The sequence below is a fragment of the Triticum aestivum genome, chromosome 6D (assembly GCF_018294505.1).
Source record: "Triticum aestivum cultivar Chinese Spring chromosome 6D, IWGSC CS RefSeq v2.1, whole genome shotgun sequence".
Classification (NCBI taxonomy): domain Eukaryota; kingdom Viridiplantae; phylum Streptophyta; class Magnoliopsida; order Poales; family Poaceae; genus Triticum; species Triticum aestivum.
In genome coordinates, this window is record NC_057811.1 from 469,247,969 (window position 1) to 469,268,376 (window position 20,408).

At 46.3% G+C, this 20,408-nt stretch overlaps 2 protein-coding genes across 2 annotated transcripts; both read left to right on the forward strand.

Moving 5' to 3' along the window:
• Nucleotides 1-629: 629 nt before the first annotated feature.
• LOC123145968 (P-loop guanosine triphosphatase YjiA) lies at nt 630-5,343 on the forward strand. Its single transcript, XM_044565514.1, has 10 exons — nt 630-977; nt 1,631-1,696; nt 1,919-2,099; nt 2,270-2,466; nt 2,589-2,639; nt 2,713-2,804; nt 3,581-3,702; nt 3,797-3,879; nt 4,017-4,121; nt 4,856-5,343. Exons 1-10 carry the CDS (start codon nt 705-707, stop codon nt 4,994-4,996), a joined length of 1,311 nt encoding a protein of 436 aa, XP_044421449.1. The 5' UTR covers nt 630-704; the 3' UTR covers nt 4,997-5,343.
• Nucleotides 5,344-6,560: 1,217 nt separating this feature from the next.
• On the forward strand, nt 6,561-9,916 carry LOC123145969 (cyclin-B1-2). Its single transcript, XM_044565515.1, has 4 exons — nt 6,561-6,796; nt 6,884-6,984; nt 8,898-8,995; nt 9,685-9,916. Exons 1-4 carry the CDS (start codon nt 6,665-6,667, stop codon nt 9,783-9,785), a joined length of 432 nt encoding a protein of 143 aa, XP_044421450.1. The 5' UTR covers nt 6,561-6,664; the 3' UTR covers nt 9,786-9,916.
• Nucleotides 9,917-20,408: the final 10,492 nt, after the last annotated feature.

The following is a 20,408-nucleotide window of genomic DNA, read 5'->3' on the forward strand; positions in this document are numbered from 1 at the left end:
GGAAGCGAAATAGTGCGTGAAGGAGAGAATGCGGTGCACGAGTGAAAAAATGTTCGGTCGACTTTGCCCTTGACACGAATGAGTCGCCGGGAGTCACGTGCGCCAAGATGTGTGCGTTCAATCCAATGGCAAATAAGGGTGTTCGGGCTGAGATCCTTAAAAACTAACATTATTTTTTAATCAATTTCGTTTTTATTTCTATAATAAAACCAAATCATAAACTTTTTTTTGAGTTGAACCAAACCACAAACTGAAGAATTATGGGCATAATTGGTTTGATGCCAAAATTCGGCATTGCCAACATTTGATAAATGACAAATATTGACTAGTGTTTAGTTGGTTACCTTGTTTACTTGATATTGCCAATTGTTGACTTGCAAGTATCGGCAATGCCAAATGTTGGCATCAAATCAATTATCCTTGAGTTTCAAAAAAAAAATATCAATTATCCTTGTAACTCAAATTTTTTTTTTTGAGTTGATCCTCCTAACTCAATCAATATCCAGATTAGATCTTACTGCCAGCCCGTTCGCTCGACCCACTTTCAAGTAATGGCCCACTCCCAAATCCGGCCTCGGAGGAAGCCCAAATTCGGCACGCCTGAAGCTGAATGGGAGCTCCTCCTCGCACTCGCACCATTGGTCCGTCCCACAATATCCACTGCGCTACCCCGCTCCACCCTCTCCCGCTCCCCGCAGTCCGCCATGGCGGCGCTCTGCTCCGCCGCCTCGCCGGCCGTCTCCAGGGCCGCGGCGCTCGGCCTGTCCGCGCGCGGCCCCGCCTCCCTCCTCCCCCTGCGCCTCCGCCTCCGCGCCGCCTCGCGCTCCTGCTACGCCGCGCTGTCGTGGCGGGCGCCGCGGCGCTTCGCCGCGTCGGCCGCCTCCACCACGGAGGAGGGCGCGGACGTCGACACGGTGATCCCGCCCGACAACCGCATCCCCGCCACCATCATCACCGGCTTCCTCGGCTCCGGCAAGGTCGGTCAGGGCGCCCCCCAAAACAAAATCCCGTAGCTCCCACCATGCGCCCGAGCCGTGTAGCATACACGCTCTCCCGCAACGATGCTGTTTTGCTAGATTACCATTTTTTTTGGGAAATTGCTTAGATTACCATATTGTTGCGTATCCGCGTTAATGGAATTTTGTAGAGTCTAAGCTAGTTAGAGCAGCACCTAGCCAGCATCAGGGTCACTGAAACCTTGAGATAGTTCGCTCTGGAATTTTTTTCATCTGAACTGTGAGATTTAGAGCATCGATTGACAGATAACACTAGGACTAATCGTGTAGCTATGCGCCTTTGGCACTTTGACCTGCAGTCAAAATTTCACAGTGCACCCAAATGTGCCGATCATTGTTAGTAAATTGCAAAGTGAGAACTTAATGCATATAGAACATTCGTTCTGGCATAGCAGCCCAGCTAGTGGCTTTTCATATGCAGAATGTTTAGAGGATGGCTAGAATCAAAATAATCCTCCTATCTCTTAGGACGTAAGTGGAGCACCGTAAAGCGTAAAAGAGTTCCACTATATGTATATATCCATTGTGTACATATTGTTAACGTTTTTTAGTTTTGATACCATGTGCCCTTGTCTCTGTTGTATTCATAGTTTGCCTCTTGTTTCTGTTCACAGACAACTTTACTAAATCACATACTGACATCTCACCATGGAAAACGGATCGCTGTCATTGAGAACGAGGTATGTCTGTATGAGTAACTCTTTTTTGTTGGATGTTTATTCTTCAAGTCCCTGAGCAGGGTTAGCTTTTTATTCTTGGACACATGCTATGCTAGTCTTCTCAATCTGAAAAGGCATTCTTAATTTACCTAGTTCATCAGTGATCGATCACTTTAAAACGGCCATGACGCCAGCTAAAGTAGGCAAGGAGAAGCTGATTTGATGCCACTATCTATCTTGCAGTATGGTGAAGTTGACATTGATGGTTCGTTAGTTGCCGCACAAACTGCTGGAGCTGAGGACATAATGATGCTGAACAATGGTTGCCTTTGCTGCACTGTGCGTGGTGATTTAGTACGAATGATCGGTGAATTGGTTGACAAGAAGAAGGGAAAGTTTGACCATCTTGTTATTGAAACCACAGGTAATGAAACTTTGTAGGAACAGGATCTCCACCATAATCAAGAAAACCTGTTAGATGTAATTCTCTCGAGGTTAAACATCGCCCCAACTTTGAGAACTTTAATATTCTTAGTTGCTTTTTATTGTATTACCATGTCGAATTCTCTGACCTGCCATCTATCTGTTTTTCAGGTTTAGCAAACCCAGCACCCATAATACAGACATTCTACGCAGAAGATACAGTTTTTAATGATGTCAAGCTAGATGGTGTTGTTACTCTAGTGGATTCAAAGCATGCAAGGTTGCATTTGGACGAAGTTAAGCCCAAGGGTATAGTCAATGAGGCAGTTCAGCAAATTGCTTATGCTGACAGAATTATAATTAACAAGGTAATGTTTTTGTGACCAATACATGCTGGTTAATGTGTAGTCATGTGTGTATAATTATGGGGCCCTTTGTATTATTTCTATCCTTGATGGTTGAGGAGCTAATTTCTTGTTACTTCGTGCAGACTGACCTTGTTAGCGAGCCTGAAGTTTCTTCCTTGGTTGAGCGTATAAGGGTCAGTACAGTACATTCATTTTACTCTTTTTTTGCCATGTGGTTATTCCTTACATCACGTTTTGTGCATGCAGAGTATCAATCGCATGGCTAATTTGAAACGAGCTCAGTATGGTAAAGTTGATTTGGATTATGTGCTTGGAATTGGAGGCTTTGATTTGGAGAGGTTCCTTTCTTTCATCGCCTTTTTTGGACCTTCCGTTTTTACAAACAAAACACTATCTTTCATATGGTTATATGCCCTCCTAGTCAAGGGAAAAGAAACTCGTGTATTGAAATTATCTAAATTATTCAAGCACACTGGAATGATACATCTACAAGCGTAACTATGGTAGATGTTACTCACACGGAGTTGCCTGCTAGCGCTGAGAGATCCATACTTTTACTGCTGTGTGGATAGAATGATCTGATTTGTTCAACCATAATGAAATGACATGTTATGCTTAATGTATGAGTATAGTACTAACTATATATCAGGCATATTGTATTTACTAGCATTGAGAGATGCAAGATCTACAGCCACTGTGACTTGATGGGTTACAGTGTGACCTAAGGTATTGCTATTAAATAATTAAATGGACCATGTCTAGAGTTGATTTAAAATGATGCCATCAATTAATTATACACACATTAGATGGCTCAATCCAATATAGATTAGCTATTTGTTAAATATGGACATGTACTCTTTGAAATATCATCAGTGACTTCTTATGCTTGCTGATATACTTGTAATTTAATCATTTACCAAACATGTCATCATTTGGTTTAGTTTTTCTTGGGTAGAATCATCTGGTTTAGTTGGGTATTTACAATCACTAAACAGTGCATGCCACGTATACTTCACCTAGTGATCGTTCTTTATTTTCCCTTAAAATTTAGCTCTAGTTGCTCAAATTAGGGAACATTGACCATAAAGGAAATTGGATTTCATTTATGTTTCAGGATTGAGAGTGCTGTCACTGAAGAACCACATGATGAGCACGAACATGAACATGAACACAAGCATGAACATGAACATGACCATGACCACGATCACCATCATCATGATCATGACCATAAACATGGTGAGCATAGTATTATTTGTGTGGTGATCTACAAATCTTAAATATCATATAGCTCTGCAATATGAAGTGAATTAATGTTGTTTGCTTCTTGTAGACCATCATGCACATGATCACACCCATGATCCTGGTGTTTCTTCTGTAAGCATTGTTTGCGAAGGGGAGATGGATCTTGAAAAGGTCAGACTTAAAATTACATGTCTTACATTTTATATCTTCTCGAGATAGCTAAGATGAATTTCTGGATGTTTATTTATGACCCTGCACATTATGAGGTTCTGTATATTGGGACAAACGTCTTACATGTCCTCATTCAGGCTGACATGTGGTTGGGGAACCTACTGCTGGAACGCAGTGATGACATATACCGGATGAAGGGGCTGCTCTCTGTCAGTGGAATGCCTCAACGCTTCGTCTTTCAGGTATTTGTTACTCTAGCCTTTAGTTTATCCAGTTCAATTTGTTCTCCTGTTCTTGTGAATGGAAACTAATCATGTCTTCTCTAGTGACTTGTTAAAGGACACACTGGGTCCAAACAGTCTTAGAAAATTATTTGTCGGTAGAAAAGACATGTCTGTTTATAAAACAAGCAGCTTGTCTTTCCTTTCATGTTCTTATTTGCTCTGCTAGTTAGCGAATCCATTTGACAGCTGTCTTTCTTTGATGGTAGTGCCATTTCTTCACACTCACAATCTCTGCAGAATTTATAACAAGATAATCCATGCCAACAACCACTCCTTCCCAATAGAAAGGAACAAACAAACCTACCCAGCTGGCTGGTCAATCCCAGTCGTGTTCGTTTGTGTTTATTGAGCTTTCTGCACTTTCAGCGCTATGCGCTTTGCTTCGCTTTATAGCAGTTGGTGTACCTACGTTTCCACGCCCAAGCACCAGCTGCTTGATCTTAATGGTTCTTTAACTTCTACTCCTGATCTAAGAACCTTTTTTTGTCCCTCCTGATCTAGATCAAGGTCGATGTTGCCGATGCTAGAGTGTCACTGGACATTTTTTTTGACCTGTCTGAAGATTGCTTGTATAAGCCTATGATAATTTTTCTTTTAAATTTTCACAAATGGACGAACAATTAGCTAGGTGTTGTGTTGTCCACTCTCTTGTTAAGCGACCTAACTGCCACATCCATGTTCTCCATCTGTAGGGAGTGCACGACATTTTCCAGGGATCTCCTGACAGGATGTGGGAGCCCAATGAGCCGCGCATCAACAAGATTGTGTTCATCGGCAGGAACCTCAACCGGGAAGAGCTGGAGACGGGCTTCAAGGACTGCCTGCTGAAGTAGGCCAGAGCTTCTGCTTTTGGATGGATCTCCAGCTTCATGATTTTGAGCTTTGCGGCTGCAGACCTTATCCTTCATTAAAATGTCCAAACTGTAACCGTTATTGAACTGACACGGGACGCGAAATGTATATATAGATTGGGGAGCAGTAGCATATCCTTGGAACCTGGCCACGATGTTGTTCGCAGATGTCTACTGTTATGCATGATGTTGCACTGTGACTTGCAGAGATTTATAGACTGTACTGTGACTTGAGGAATTGCTCTGTAAGTCCTAAAAATTTCCATAGCATGTGTTTCGTTCAAAATTTGCATTTTTTAATAAATACGGTTGAAGTTGGTATGTGTTTATGTGACAGCTATAACATATCCTTAGAACCTGTGCTATGTTGTTGGCAGATGTCTACTGTTATGACTTGCAGAGATTTATAGACTACTGTCACTTGAGGAATTGCTTCGTAAGCCCCAAAAGTCTCCATAGCATGCATTTTGTTCAAAATTTGCAATTTTCATAATACGATTGAAGTTGGTATTAATTTTATCTGGTCTGAAACAACCTGCTAGCAAACCACCATAAAAATAGCAAATGACCTCATATTTGAAACTAACAATTCTTATCTAGTAAAGGAATTTACTGGGGAAATAATATTTAGCAAGTACGTACACCTACACTACACCGTCATAGCAGCATGAGCATCAGAGTGATGATCCCAGTTATGAGAACCTATAGTCAGGCAGAAGGAATGATTTAGGGTGAGTAAGCATACAGATTTCAATGAACATCAAATAAAAATAAACTCTCGGAAAACATTCTGATGCAGGTGCAGTCATCACGGCCTTCCACGTAATTCAGGACTGAAGCATCCATCTAAGTAGATGACAAGAAATAAAAGGGATTCCAAAGGCAATCTGCAAGATATAATTAATTAGTTATTGCCACTACTCCCAATTTATAAAAGTTTTATTTTGTGGATTACTCTCACATTTGTAAGTATTTCTGAAGATAAATCCAATTATACTATCTTTTCATGGAGGTTCCCATAATAATAATAAGAAGGAAAACAGCCAGAATTAGTATTTGCACTAATGGAGGTTTTGTCAACACCACTTTGGAATTGGGTTAGACAAATGTTTTAAATGTAGTGTTGAGAACGTGCGTCTAGCACGGTGGTAAAGACCTCCTGGAGTGGGGCTACCAACCAGAGTTTGAACAAAGAAGGCCCCTCGCTGTGTGTTGTCGGGATTTCTCTCCCCTTGGGTCGAGGTTTTTTTTTTTTTTTTTGTAAATGTAGTGTCAATGGCACATAAATTTTGGACCCCGATAAAAAATCCCGAATGTTCGGGATTTGACCATGGTATTCTATGGCAATTTCAGTGACGCGAGGATGACATGTTTAGTTGGCAAGCATGGCAACTTTGTGCTCAATGTATTTTTGCCAGAAAATTGCCGTCCGTTTGACTAAAGAAACCAAGATGTCTTTTTTTTTGTGCGAGCGTAGCGGTAGCTGGGCCGGCCCAAGCGAGTTGGACGCCCAGCCGGACACGGCCGCAAACAATATATCACCCAGCCCCAGCCTGCTCCTCCCTTGCTTCTTCACAAAGAAAGAAACCACGACCCCAAGACAACAGGGAGAGCAGCGAGAGAGGAAAAAACAGAGGCTCAGCGGCGGCGATGGCGAGCGGCGGCGGCCCGATGACGAAGAAGGAGCTGGGCGAGACCCACGACGTCCTCCGCTTCGGCGTCAACGACAGCGTCCGCGGCGACCTCGCGCCGGCGCACCCCGTCCAGGCCACCATCCACAAGGTAAACCCTCCCCCCTCCCCGATCCGCCCCCGTTCTATCCCCCAAACCCTAGCGCGCGCTGATTCCGAGTTTTTTTATTGGTTGCAGGAGGCCAAGTTCTGGGACGAGAAGAAGAAGTTCGGGACCGAGGCCATCTACGGATCCGCCTTCAACATCCGCAGGGATCTCGACGCCCAGATCCTCTCCAGGTACCAGCTCGTTCGCTCCCCCGCCGCCCCCCTCCTTTCCCCTCCCGGGAAACTACAATCCCGCTCTAGGTTTTGCCCAGCTTCAGCGGCATCCATCATCTGGCCGCTGCAATTTGATTGAGGGCGTCTAGAGGAATTTTGGGTCAGTTTGACCACACCAGATGCGTTAATATCTTGCACTGGGCTGGTCCTAAACGTTGCGCGCCCCGTTCACTGTCCGTCAGATGGATCGTTTGTTTTATCCGATTGCAGTGAACCGGTAGATTTAATTACATAATTGCGCAAGTAGGATTCTCTTTGTCAAACCATGTCATTTTCTTGATGAGATACACAAAAGAAAGGTTTGAAGCACTGCTTTGCTGTTATAGCAGAGTGATGGTGCTAACAGCAAGCCTTGCTGTTTTCAGTACATCAAGGGGCATATTGCTTTATCAGGTGTAAGTACCTGGAATGCATGCCAATGTAAGTTCTAGTTCTAGTGTAGTGCACAACTGCAGCCAGAAACAAATAAAGACTCTGGCCCAACAAAGGAACGAGAAGATTCAGTGAAAATTACACTGAATGGACAGTGGCATGAAGATTATACATCATAGAACAGTGATGAAAAAAACTGAATGGGGTACTTACAAGGCCACATCAGTTCGGATGGTTATGCAAACCATTGAGCCAAAGGCATACAAATAAAGATAACATAAACATAAATTTTGAAATGGCTAGTAATTCAGGCTTCCAACAAAACCCATGGTCACTTTGACAGGTTTCAACAGCGCTGCAAGTGTTACAGTTGGAAAACTGAAGTAATGTTAGCCTCAATAGTAGGCATCTGCATTATTTCCTCTGTTAGCTTAGCAAACTTGGTTAAACAAAATGCCAACTAAATTTGCATACATAAATATCTATTTAGGTATACCATCTGCCATCCTAGTATGGTAATACCTAAAGATTGCCTGCATGACTGGATTCAGTATCCTCCCAATGCTGATATTGTATTTCCTTTTACCAGTTCTTGAATTTCTGAAGAAAATATAGGCTTCCATGGGGGAAACAATTTCCCTGATTTATCATGTTTAATTGCCTTGTTCTTCTATGGATATGAAAGTGGAAACAATCAAAGGTCCAGTAATACATCAAGAAATGGGTCAGTCCATGCATGTTCAGAGGTCATGATTATGCATACATCCTGGTGAACTTCTCACTCTGTCAAGTACAATGCGACATAACAGATTACTGCAATCCAAATAGGAGATACAAATGAATCATGCAGCTTCAGGAATACAGGTTATGGTAGAATGAAGTAATACAGCAATTATCTCCACATATGCAGGAATCTCACAGTATTCATTATCCCATCAAGACTCCAAACTGGCAGAGATGTAATTGCGTTTGTCTTAGGAAATAGAACTTCAACAAGCTCATGTTGACCATGAGCTGCTGCTAGCTCAATTGCAATTGACCATGCTATATCATAGAACAGAACATAATATGTATATGATTCAGGATGAAAAAGATAAAGCAATCAACATCATCAAATCATAAAAAAATGACTGAAAATGCTGTAAGAAAATAAGATATTCTTGAATTAATCCCAGTGGCAGTAAGGGTCCTAGATACTGCTAAATGAACTTCATTTGAGAGCATAAACTTTAGTAAACATAGAGACATGACATCCTACAATTACCTGGTTAGGATGTAAGGGTTGGCTTCAGCCTCTAGAAAAACCTGGACAAAGCCAATTAAAGCTTTTGTTAAAGAAGTTGATCAAGAGTGATTTCCATTTTGTTTACACACTTTTGAACGTCGCTTGTCCTTGTCTTCAGTATTTTTCTTCTTAAAAATATATAGGCTATAAGCTCTTTTGACTTCGCTGCTGCCTCGCATTAAAAGCGTTTGATTGATGACTTCTGTGTTTCCAGGTTCCAAAGGCCCCCAGGTGCATTGCCATCATCTATGCTAGGATATGAGGCGATGACAGGTTCCTTGGATGATTTTGGATTTGAAGATTACCTTAACTGTAAGGATTGCCATCCTTTTCTGTCCATCAATCTTTTGCTTGCTGCTTCATAACTCTGCAAGCTTTTGTGCAAACTTGCCAGTTATGACTTATGAATTGGTTAGCCGGTGTTAGGCAGCTGTTATTGGCATTAGCTTATTTGCTCACAGTGGAACACACTCGAGTAAAATTTACATTGATCTGATGGGGTTTGATCCTGGAACACACCAGTTCTTGGGAAATTGTGATACATTTTATTAAAATGGTTCTGTTGCCAATTTTGTGTACTTCTCGCTAGTTACATCTAGCATAGAGTTTGTGCTTTATTTAGAATATATAATAACAGCAGAGATCATTATTATAACTATATTTACAAGGTAGGTAGCTAATGGGTCTCGATCTATTTTTGAGGAATCTCATCAATAACCAACAACAAAGTGTTCCACAATTTTGTCAACCAAGCTTGCCCCTTAGTTTTAACTGCCTTAGCCAGGCATATGCTTTTCATGTCAAAGAGTGCAAGCCTGTCCATCAATGATCGTCTGTGCTTTCCACTTATGAGTTCTGCTGCGATACTTAAGAAATTAGCTTTCAGTGCAAAGTTTACACGTGCAAGTTCCTAACCCTTTCCTTGTGTTGTTTACATTGCTGCCAGAAATGTCCTGCCGTGCTTGTGTTAATTAGTTCTTGTTTCCTTGTCCACTTTGCAGTGCCCCAAGACTCTGACAGCCTCCGCATACCGGACATGCACCACGGGATGGAGGTTCGCCTTGGCCTGTCGAAGGGGCCCATCTGCCCCAGTTTCAATTGATTCCACCCATGTATTAGTCTTGTGATACGTTGTGCTCCCCGTCCAGTATCTATAACCAGTCACTAGACTGTATCATGGATTTGTGAAACGTGAGAACTAAATTGGCATTGCATCAGTTTGAAATTCCTTAACTTTGATTGTACTGTCTCTGTGTTTTCAGTTTTGGATCTCTATTTATTTGCTTGTCGTTCTCTGTTGTTTCTGGGCAACTCTATTCATGTTGACAGACTTGTACAATGCTGATCTGGCCCAGCTCAGCTTCGGGTTTTCAGATTCCTGCTCTGTAGACAGTCTATTGTAGGCAAGGCCAATGGATCTTCCTGTTGGTTCATATCCTTTTTCTAGTCTAAGCTGTAAGAAGCATCAGGCTTCTTTGCTCTGCTTTGTGAGCAATTTCTTTTTTTGACCTTGAACCTTTTTATTTTTCAAAAGTTATTTTTGAAACTGACCTCAAAACTTTATTCATTCATAAACAGCATAAACAGGGTTATATCATTGATAAGCAGAGGTACAATAGAGGAAGGTGGGTCATGTAATAACCATGTAGCAGGATCATGATTTTTGCTTCTCTGTAATTGTATTCATGAACATACTCCATCTTGGCAAATTCTCTGGAGAGGAAGTAACTAACAACCACTGAAGATTGCCGCTGCAACCCCTGCAGAATGGATCTCATCTTGCATGGTTGTAATGACATTTAGGCTATCTGAACCGACGGTTACCCTGTTGCAGCCTAGGGATTCAGCAAACAACAAGAGCCCGTGCTAATGCTTCTGCTGATAAAACCAAGAGCGGGGCGACGGTGGTGTGGAGGCATCAGGTTTCCCCAAGGGAGTGGGAAGCTTGGGCAAATGTCATGTCGACTGGTTCAATCGTCCCCTCGAGGGAGTCACATTGCCGCGGCTGAATGTTATGAGAAGCAGAATTTCGTGGATGCAGTTTTCAGCTGCTCGGCGATTTTGTGCTGGAGGTGATCTCTGATCCCGGATTTGTGCTCCACGGAGCTGGCCCACTCGGTTCACCGGTAGGAGTCGCCGGAGGAGCTCGGGGCCGGAGAGCTCCAAAATGGGCCCTTAACCAAAGCTCCCAGCACTATCAACTTAGGGCATCTCCAACGGCAATCTGCAAAAAACCTTCCGTATCCGTGAACACGGATGCGGGAGGCAGCCATTCAACGCTAGCCGCAAATATTTTCACAACAACTCAAACCAACCGGTGCAAACACAGCCATATTTCATATAAAAAAAGCCGCATTTTCATATAAACATGACGGATTTTAATACATTTACATCAACGGTGCTAGTCTGGCTCTGAAGGTATAATTAATACCTAATCTAAATCGCCGTCCGCGGATCCCTTTGTCTTCCTCATGTCCGCAGCTCGATCACCGGACTGCCGGGAGCCTCGGAGGTATATGCTTCAGCACAAAGCATGGATCGCTTCCCCGCCACTCATCGGAGTGGAACCACCGGGGGAAGGCAGCGCCTCCGCTTTCGTGAAGCCCATATGGGATCGACGGAGGTCCTCCAAAGAGAAGAACCGGGCAAGACACCGACTGTGTACGCCGGTGTCGCCTAGGCGGTGGCCTTCGTGGGACCCAAGCGGCGGCGGACTCCCGTGTTTTACTTCTCCTCGGTGATGGCGGTGGACTCTCGTGTTTCACTTCTCCTCGGTGATGGCGGCGGACTCCCGTGTTTACTTCTCCTCGGTGATGGCGCCGGACGGGGAGGCGCTGGCCACTGTTGCTCTTCGCTCACCCTGCTTCTGCGTCTACCTGCATGCCACGGCTATGCGCGCATCGGCGATGGATGGGGCCGTCATAGGCACTGGAGGGCCGGTACGACGAGGCGTCGTCCATGCCCATGCCACCGTGCTAGCCTGGAGCAACTCGCCACTCCTTCGTGAGCTGGCTTGGAGCGGCGAGTTGTGAACCACGCGCCGGATTGGGGCGGCTACTTACTCCGACGGCCTAGGGGAGGGAAGTGGAGCAGCGAGCTGCCTCGCTCGTATCCGTCGGGCTCGGTGGGCCACCATGCCGTCTTTTATGCCGGAGAACTCCTGTTCTTGCCCGTTGAATGCCATCGAAATGGTGAAGAAATTTGTGAAGGAGGAGATGGGGGAGCGGCGGAGGGGTGTGATTCTTGCCCGGCGCCTGCCATCGTTTAAATAGAGGGCGGACGGGAGGAGCTCGGCTGGCGTGGCGTTTAATGCCGGCCCGCTCCTAAACGGACGTGTGGCCGGAGTAGCTTTCTCGGCTTCCACGCGGGGTTAATGAAGGTGTACGAATACGGCGAGGAGGCGTGTTCACACTAGTGCAGAACCGGGCTTTAGCGCCGGTTCGTAAGGGCCTTTAGTGCCGGTTCTGCAACCGGCACTAAAGAGTGGAGACTAAAGGCCCCCCCTTTACTACCGGTTCGGCATGAACCGGCGCTAAAGTGCCACCACGTGGCACGAGCCAGGCCCGGGTGCTGGTAGACCATTAGTACCGGGTTAATGAAGATGTACCAATACGGCGAGGAGGCGTGTTCAGGTGGGTGGGCAGCGGGTGGTGCCCTCGGCCGGCGCGTCGCTTCAATGGCAGAGGCCGTGAGAGGTCGCGTTCGCCCTGAGCCGTCTTCAATGCGGAGTGGCGCGCTCTACAGCGGCATGAATGCGGGTAGCTGGTGCCGGGCGGGAGCGCGCGCGGGAGGGTGTGGAAGGGTTTTTTGGTGGGCAAGGGCGGTCAGAAGTGGGCTTGAGAGCGGTCCGGACTCCCGCAAACCTCCCCCACTTGTCTCCGGTTTGCGAAAAAAATCGCGTCCGCGTTGGATGGCTTCTGCGATCCGGACAGTGTGGTCCGAACGGTTGCGGGAGATTTACGGGTTCGACTTAAAGATGCCCTTATCAAGCTCTCCTAAGAAAGGAAAATCCACCAAGCAAAGACTCCTTTGGTTGGTTAGTTGTTTCTCTACTCTGTTGTGACGGTTCTTCCTGGTTTATTTTGGCAACAAGACTTGTGGAATCTTTCGAGAGCAATTCATCGGCAAACCAAAAATTGCCAGCTTGTTGGTCCGTCGCTTCTGTTGCTGGTGCCCCCGAATACGTTTCGTTAGCCGCCACACTCTGCTGCACTAATCAAGCAGAGCGAGTATACAACCAGCATACGCCAATCTGCAGGTACGATCAGTTGAGTGCATCTCATTGTCCTCTTGCCACAAGCAAAACACAAGGCAGGGCAAGCACGCCGCACAAAGCCACAAAACCCAAAGCTTTCGAGATAGTTATCGGCATAAGCAATCACGACAGTGGTACGACGGGAGCGCATGCATGGCGGCGAAGCTAGAGTTTAGCCTGTAACCATGAAGACGAAATACAATCATTAATGTTCAGTTAGTTGTACTTTCGAAATGGATGTTCAGTAATCAGTATTAGTACTGACTAACAGTTGTGCAGGCCTACGTTTAACCTGTAGCGTGAAGCCTTGCTTGCATTTGCATGAGACTCCCCAGCAGATAACACTAATTGAGCCCATCATTGCCACTTGGAAAAGAAAGCCTCTAGTCCTCTAGGCTCCATCCCATTAGCTTTACACTAGCAAACACAAGCTAAGCTCCTCACCTAGTCTGAAACTGCAGAATAATTGCCTCTTTTCCAGCACATTTTCTACGATAAAATACGATAAGGAAGGCCACAATGGAGATGATTTGCATGTTGCTACTGAAAAGGCCAACACGGATATCACAAGACAGGGGCCTCGGGGTTCCTGCCTCTTGTGGACTGGTCTAACCCAAAAGGTTATTAGATTAGGAGAATTGCTAGTGTTACTTTTCAATTATGGTGCTTTTGGAAGAGGGACTCGAGATGTAGCAGTTGCATGAGATGTAGGCAGTGGTCAACTTCTCTCACCAACTAATTATTTAACACTTGTTCCATTGTTGAGTTCATCCTAAACAAGCAAGGCCAGGTGGGTGCTACTAATTATATTGAACACTAGTCTTTGGCATGATTAGTTAAATAGTGAAGTAGTAGTCGCACCAACTAGATTTGGTGGTCTAACTGTCATCATTGCTCATGTTTTATTCAGACAGAGGTCTTTCCATTCTCATGGTAGCTGGTATATTATATGGCTACGTACTACTAGATTATATGGCTACGTACTACTAGTAGTTCATGTATTTTTATTTGGTTTTGACTCAAAATTAGTACACTTGTGGTACTCTTTGCCATAGCAAAAGCAAGTAAAAGCTCATAGCCAGCAGGCATTACCGGTTGGGTTGGATAGTGGATACTTGGATTTGTGCCTCTTCTCAAAAAAGAAAACAAAAATGCATGGACTTGTGATAGTGCTTTCTTTTTGTTTTTTGTTTTTGAAAGAGTGGACAACAATGTATAGTCACTGTACTAGTAAGTAGAGTGCTTGTGGACCAAACAAATGTTAGCATCTCCAAAAATCAACGTACCACGCATGCTGCTCCAACCGTAAGTTCGATTTTCATTTATACATGTCAAATAACCTTTTGATCTGTGATGGACATGTGCAAAATAATGTTAGATCCCCATCTTGTTGTTGCCGGGATAGCTACTGCTCATGCATATAACGCGCCGTTGCGCCACACTTTGCTAACCTTTTGTTGCTGTTGCGCCACAAACTTCAGCACAAGGAACCGAGGAGAGAGACCCGCACTAATAATAACGTACGTCCCATCAAGGCTAGTTGAATACCGTGTCTTGTATGCATGGGTAACATTGGATGTACGTAACAACTCTTTAAAATTTTGTCTAGCCGATGGAACAACCTGCCGGCATGATGCGAGACATTGGGCTTTGCCAGTTAGGTGCGGCGTCAATTTGCCATGCCGTCCGTCCGGCGAGCCAGCGAGCGAACCAACCAACCAAACCCTATCTATCTAGAGGAGCTATCTTGCCCATCACTTGGTTCAGTTATGGCTATGGGGCTGAATGTTGATCGAGCTTGTCCCGTCCACAAGCCAAGCAACCAAAGGCAAAGGTAGAGGATTTCAGCAAAGGCAGCCAGAGCCATTCTGGATGGCGCGCAAAAGGAGGGACGCACATCGGTACATGCCTACATGGCGTCTCTCTGTTAAATGACAAATGAATAGATGTGGAAGTTATAATTGTAAATAAACCAGGATCGAATCTATGGAAGCATTGGTTTATACGTTCCTTTTAGTTTCGACTTTAGGGATAATTTTTTTCGCTACTCGGAACTTATCGCGGAATCTAGGCCCACTAGGACTCGGCGGGATTTCTGGTAAATCAAGCTCTTTCAGGGGTGGAAGCCAGCCCCCACTACTCGATGTTATCACTCTGCAGGACTCGACAATGGATTTGTCTTCCTCAGTCTCTTCGAACTTTTCCAATCCTGTTATTTTCCCCAAGTCTTCTTGAAAAGTAGGTTTTTATGATCTGATAAAGAATCAAACTTTGTTTGAATGATGTTCGAGCTATTCTCTATTTCCTTGAAAAGGGTACACATTGAACCCTCGAATATGCTCGAAGATCTCGAAATGATCTTCCAGTTCCGGGGAGAATTAGCAAAACTCCGTTTCCATAAAGAATTTGGTGGAGTTTTCCCGTATTTCGACCGAATGATCTCTTGTAAGTGCGCACAGATCGACTAATTTTTCCTGGAAAAGGCTAGTGCTCAGTCGACTAATTTTGGGTCACGCAGTCCACTACCTTGCCTGTGTGACCCTTGTCCTTGTGAAAGCTCGGCGGAAATTGCAACAGGCCCATGTTACAGCCACCAACATAGGGCACGGACCATGCTGCAAAGGACAAGGCAACATGGTCCACATTGCAGTCGCAACGTGAGTCATGTTGCAACGGACGAGGCAACAAGAGAGGTGGTCACCACATAAACCACATTACAATGAAAACGTTTATTTTATATGAACCATACAAATTGACGGAACGCAACACGGCCTATGTTGCAAAGCCATCAACGCAAAATGAGTCATGTTGGGAATGGTTGAGGCGCACGGCTAACATGGGGAGAGATCCCATGTGCCATCCAAGGAGGGCAATCCGATTATCACCCAGCCGACACGGAGGTTGCCCTGTTTTCTTCCTCGAAGATAAATGATGCACATGCACATGCACCGAAGTAGTGGTACTATTGCACAATCTCAAATGATCGAGTCACGCACAGTTTGATTTGCATGATTAGTGGCTAGTACTAGAGTGGCCTACTATCTAGTCCAATAATACGCATGCATAGCATAGCATAGAGCGCATGCCCATGTCCCGTCCTCGGATCTGATCTGATCTGATCTAATCCTACGCCACACACCAAACTCACTTTACTGTTGTCGATTTGTGGTGTTTATTTTTTTTTATGAGACAATTCGTGTTTGACGGTGTGCATTCTAGATATGCAGAGACCGGGTGTTGTTCATCATGATTGTATCCGCTTGATGCTACATTTTAAGTTAACAAATGCAACCTTCATAAAAAAAAGGTCTCATGGGCTATGACGAAACCACTGGATTAGTTATCTTTCAGATCTTCTCACTCACCGAATCAGTCATTATTGGTGGCAGCAAGATGACAGCAGGTCAAATATAGGCCGGCGACGGGCAGGCCACGGTGCAGTTTCCGGTAAGAAACCATGAATTTGCACGTGTCTCCCTATTCTGTCGGCTCTGTTTATCCTCTTCTTATATTTCACTCAAGAAAGACACGGAAAAGATTTGGCCATGGTCTTCTAGGGCATGTTTGGTTACATTGCCGATTCAGCCTGGCCCGGCGAGCCTGGCTCTATTGAGCCGGTTTGAGGGGATGCAGGCCAAAAAACCCGAGATGCACATAGTTTGGTTGCCTGCATGCCCGCCCCTAGTTGCATAAGACAATCATTTTTGACCCAGCGTTTGGTTGCCCGCATTGCATTAGGCGCACATATGACATGGTGTTTGGTTGCAACCTGCATAACACTACAAAAAAGACACATCCGTGACATTTTAGGCCGAACGAATTTTTTTTCTGTCATAAATATGACACTTCTATGACAATAATTGTGACAAAATCCGGTATCATCATAGATGTGGTGGGCTCCTACTTCTATGACAAAAAATCATGACAGAAAATGGGCTTTTCGTCCTGGGCGGGCCGGAGACGCAGCTGCATGACATTCTTTGGGCCGTCCATGACGGAAAAAACCGTGGTAGAAGCGAGGGCGAGGAAAATTTCGGGGAGTTCCCGGTTACGGTGGGAGGTTGGGGGCCGAGCGATGCGCGTTTCTCTCGTACACGTACGCGCGTGTGTGCGAGGCGTTGGCTCTAACTGAACCCGAGCGAGGCGTTGGGCTCTAACTGAACCCGAGTGATTGCACTCAGGCTACGCGTTACTAAACCCGAGCGATCGATCGATGGCTATTAACTGAACCCGATCGAGCGATTCCTTCGCTACTGCTGCTAACTGAAGCCGATCGATGCTGCCTCTGGATGAACAGTGAGCGTTGCTGGGGGGGTTTGGATGAACAGTTCCCGGTGGGGGTGGATGAACAGGACCCCGTGGTGTTGCCTCTGGATGAACAGGACCCCGATCGATCGAGCCAGTTGGGGCTGGATGAACAGGACCCCGTGGAGGGCAGGATGAACAAGACCACCCCGTGGAGGGCAGAATGAACAGTAGACGGTGGAGGGCTGGATGAACAGTAGCCTGTGGAGGGGTGGTTGAACAGGAGCCCGTGGAGAGGGCTGGTTGAACAGTAGCCGGTGGAGTAGCACGTGGTGGAGGCTGGATGAACAGGAGCCCGTGGATGAACAGTCACAGGTGGAGGCTAGAGGAGGTCGACGGTGGATGAACAGTAGCCCGTGGAGGCTGGAGGGGGTCGACGGTGGAGATGAACAGTGTCTCATGGAGTCCCGTTTTGCGGTACGCCACACCCCTCCCGATGAACAGGACCCCCGTTTCGACCGTAGCGCTCCAACACAAGTCCGTTTCCTCCATTTTGCGGTACGCCACACCCCTCCCGATCAACAGGACCCCCGTTTCGACCGTAGGAGGTCTGTTTCCTCCGTTTTACGGTACGCCAGACCCCTCCCGATGAATAGGATCCCGTTTCAAACGTGGCCGGTCGAACACAAGGCCATTTCCTCCGTTCTGCGGTACGCCAGGCCTCGTTTTCATCGGCTGTTCCGTCCAAGCCCTCCCGATAAACACGACGACGCATTCCGTTCCGACCCAGCCGGTTGGCTCCCCATGAACACGACGACGACGCTGTTTCTCCGTTTCGACCTAGCCATGTACAAGAGCCCTGGCCGTACGTATGCGCGAGTAGGCGTTCGAGACCCTGCCCGTATGTACGTACGTGGCCGTATTTTCTTTCTTGCACACTGGCCGCTGTACATACGTGTACATGCTACGTGCGCGCTTCTACTACGACACGTGCGCGCCTCTACATCGACCAGTATGTATGTACACGTTCGCGACCAGAATGACAATGCTACGTACGCTTCGACCAGGTGGGTCCCGACTGTCAGGCACTTCCTTGTCTGCGAAGATGTAGCTGGTGGGTCCCAACAGTCAGGGGGGCGAATCGTTTTTTTCCCGGACGCACTTCCTTGCGTGCGAAGATGTAGCTGGTGGGTCCCCGCAGTCACGGGGAAACGTTTTTTTTGCGAAATACGGTGGCCCGTCCGGTGGGTCCCTGCTATCAGGTGGAGGAATAATTATTTTCCGCGTAATAAGGAGGCACTTCCTTGCTGTGGCTGTGGACCCAGCTGTCAGCCTCTCCATGTACAGTCCACGTCCGATGGAAGCCGTTCCTTGTCCACGTTGACCGCGCCGCGCCGAGAGCACCAGGGCGGTGGACGACGGCGAGGCCTAGGAAGGGGATGACACGTAGCCGGGGAAGACGCGACAGTGGAAGCCCGCGCGGAGAGGAGTACGAGGGTTCACTGGTTCGGCTGCCGTGTGAGGCTGTTGTCGCCCCAGGGCCTGGCCAGCGGTGGGAATAGTAGGGGGCGGTGAGTTCTCCGCGGCAGTACAGCCGACCATGGGAGGCAGGAGCATGCGGCACGACCGGCGCTGCTTTGGGCGGCTGGAGCAACAAGACCAGAGGTTGAAGAAGCACTACGGCCGTTGGATGGACATCATACGGTCACTGGAGCTAGAATCGTGCATATTGACTAAGTTGACAAAACCCTCCGTCCCCGTCAACTTAGTAGGCCCACAAGTCAGCCTACCATTATACTGGGTCCCAGCTAGCAGGGGGAGTATTCATTTTTTGTGCGTAATAAGGACGCACTTCCTTGCGTGCGAAGATATAGCTGGTGGGTCCGAGCTGTCAGCAGCGGTAACGTTTTTTTCGTGAAATACAGAGGCCCTTTCGGTGGGTCCCAGATGTCAGGTGGAGGAATCATTATTTTGCACGTAATAAGGAGGCATTTCCTTGCGTGCTGCCGTGGACCCAGCTGTCAGCCTCTCCACGTACAGTCCACTTCAGATGCATGTCGGTCGTTGACCACGTTGACCAGGCCGCGCCGGGAGCACCAGGGCGGTGGACGACGGCGAGGCCTAGGAAGGGAACGACACGGAGGCAGGGAAGACTCGGCAGTTGTTTCCCACGCGGAGGGGAGTACGACTATACGAGGGTTTACTGGTTCGTCTGCCGTCGCCGGAGAATAACAACAGGTGTGAGTGAGCAGAGGGATGGCTAGGCCAGCGATGGAAGTACGGTGGGGCGGTGAAGCCTGCGCGGCAGCACAGCCGGCCGCGGGGAGGAGGGAGCAGGCAGTCCCGCCGGCGCTTGTTTGAGCGGCTGGAGCAGGAAGAGTAGAGATTGAAGAAGCACGACGGCCGTTGGATGGACATCCAACAGTCACTGCTTGTGCGTCAACCTTTTTTTAAGAAAGCCTCAAATCTGTGGAAAACAGCATACAACCCATCTGCCATTATTTCTAATAATTTACAGCCCATTTGCTAATTCTGAAGGTTTTTTTGGAGCCCATATTCTTTTTGTTAGCATTACAGTCCATATTGTGGCCACGGTTAAAAAATTATACGAAATGTTGCATATTTCGGTGCGGTTCGAACTGTTTTTAATCCCGAAATTTCGAGTCACATTTAAACTGATTTTAAAAATAAATGTATATCAATATAAAATCGAACAAATTGTCCACGCATAAACATTAATGCAATTTAAAATCTTGAAATGAAAAAAAGAAATTTGAAAGTAATTGCCGGTTTGATGTGTTTTAAAAATGTACATCCCATTTCTCATTACTGATAGGCCATTTTCTCGTCCAGCCGAATGAAGCTCTCCTTGTCTTGAAAGATTTGCAGCCCAATAGGCCTGACAAAGCGACTTACTTGGCAAATCACACAAAAACTGGGCTAGCCATTTTCAGAAAGAAAAAAAAATACTGAGCTGGTCTGTGGTAAACATAAAAGAGAAGGCTGTCTACACATGCCAGAGTGCCCCGCACAGCCCAGTTGACACCCTGCTTCCGTCTTAAAAACAAATTAGATAAATGCCACAACAAATATGGCGATTCATAAAAATGCCACTGCAATTTCCAAACTTTGAAAAATGCCACTGCAATTTTTGCAAACTTTGGAAAACGCCACTGCAATTTGCAAACTTTGAAAAATGCCACTGGGGATGGCATGAAATGGCAT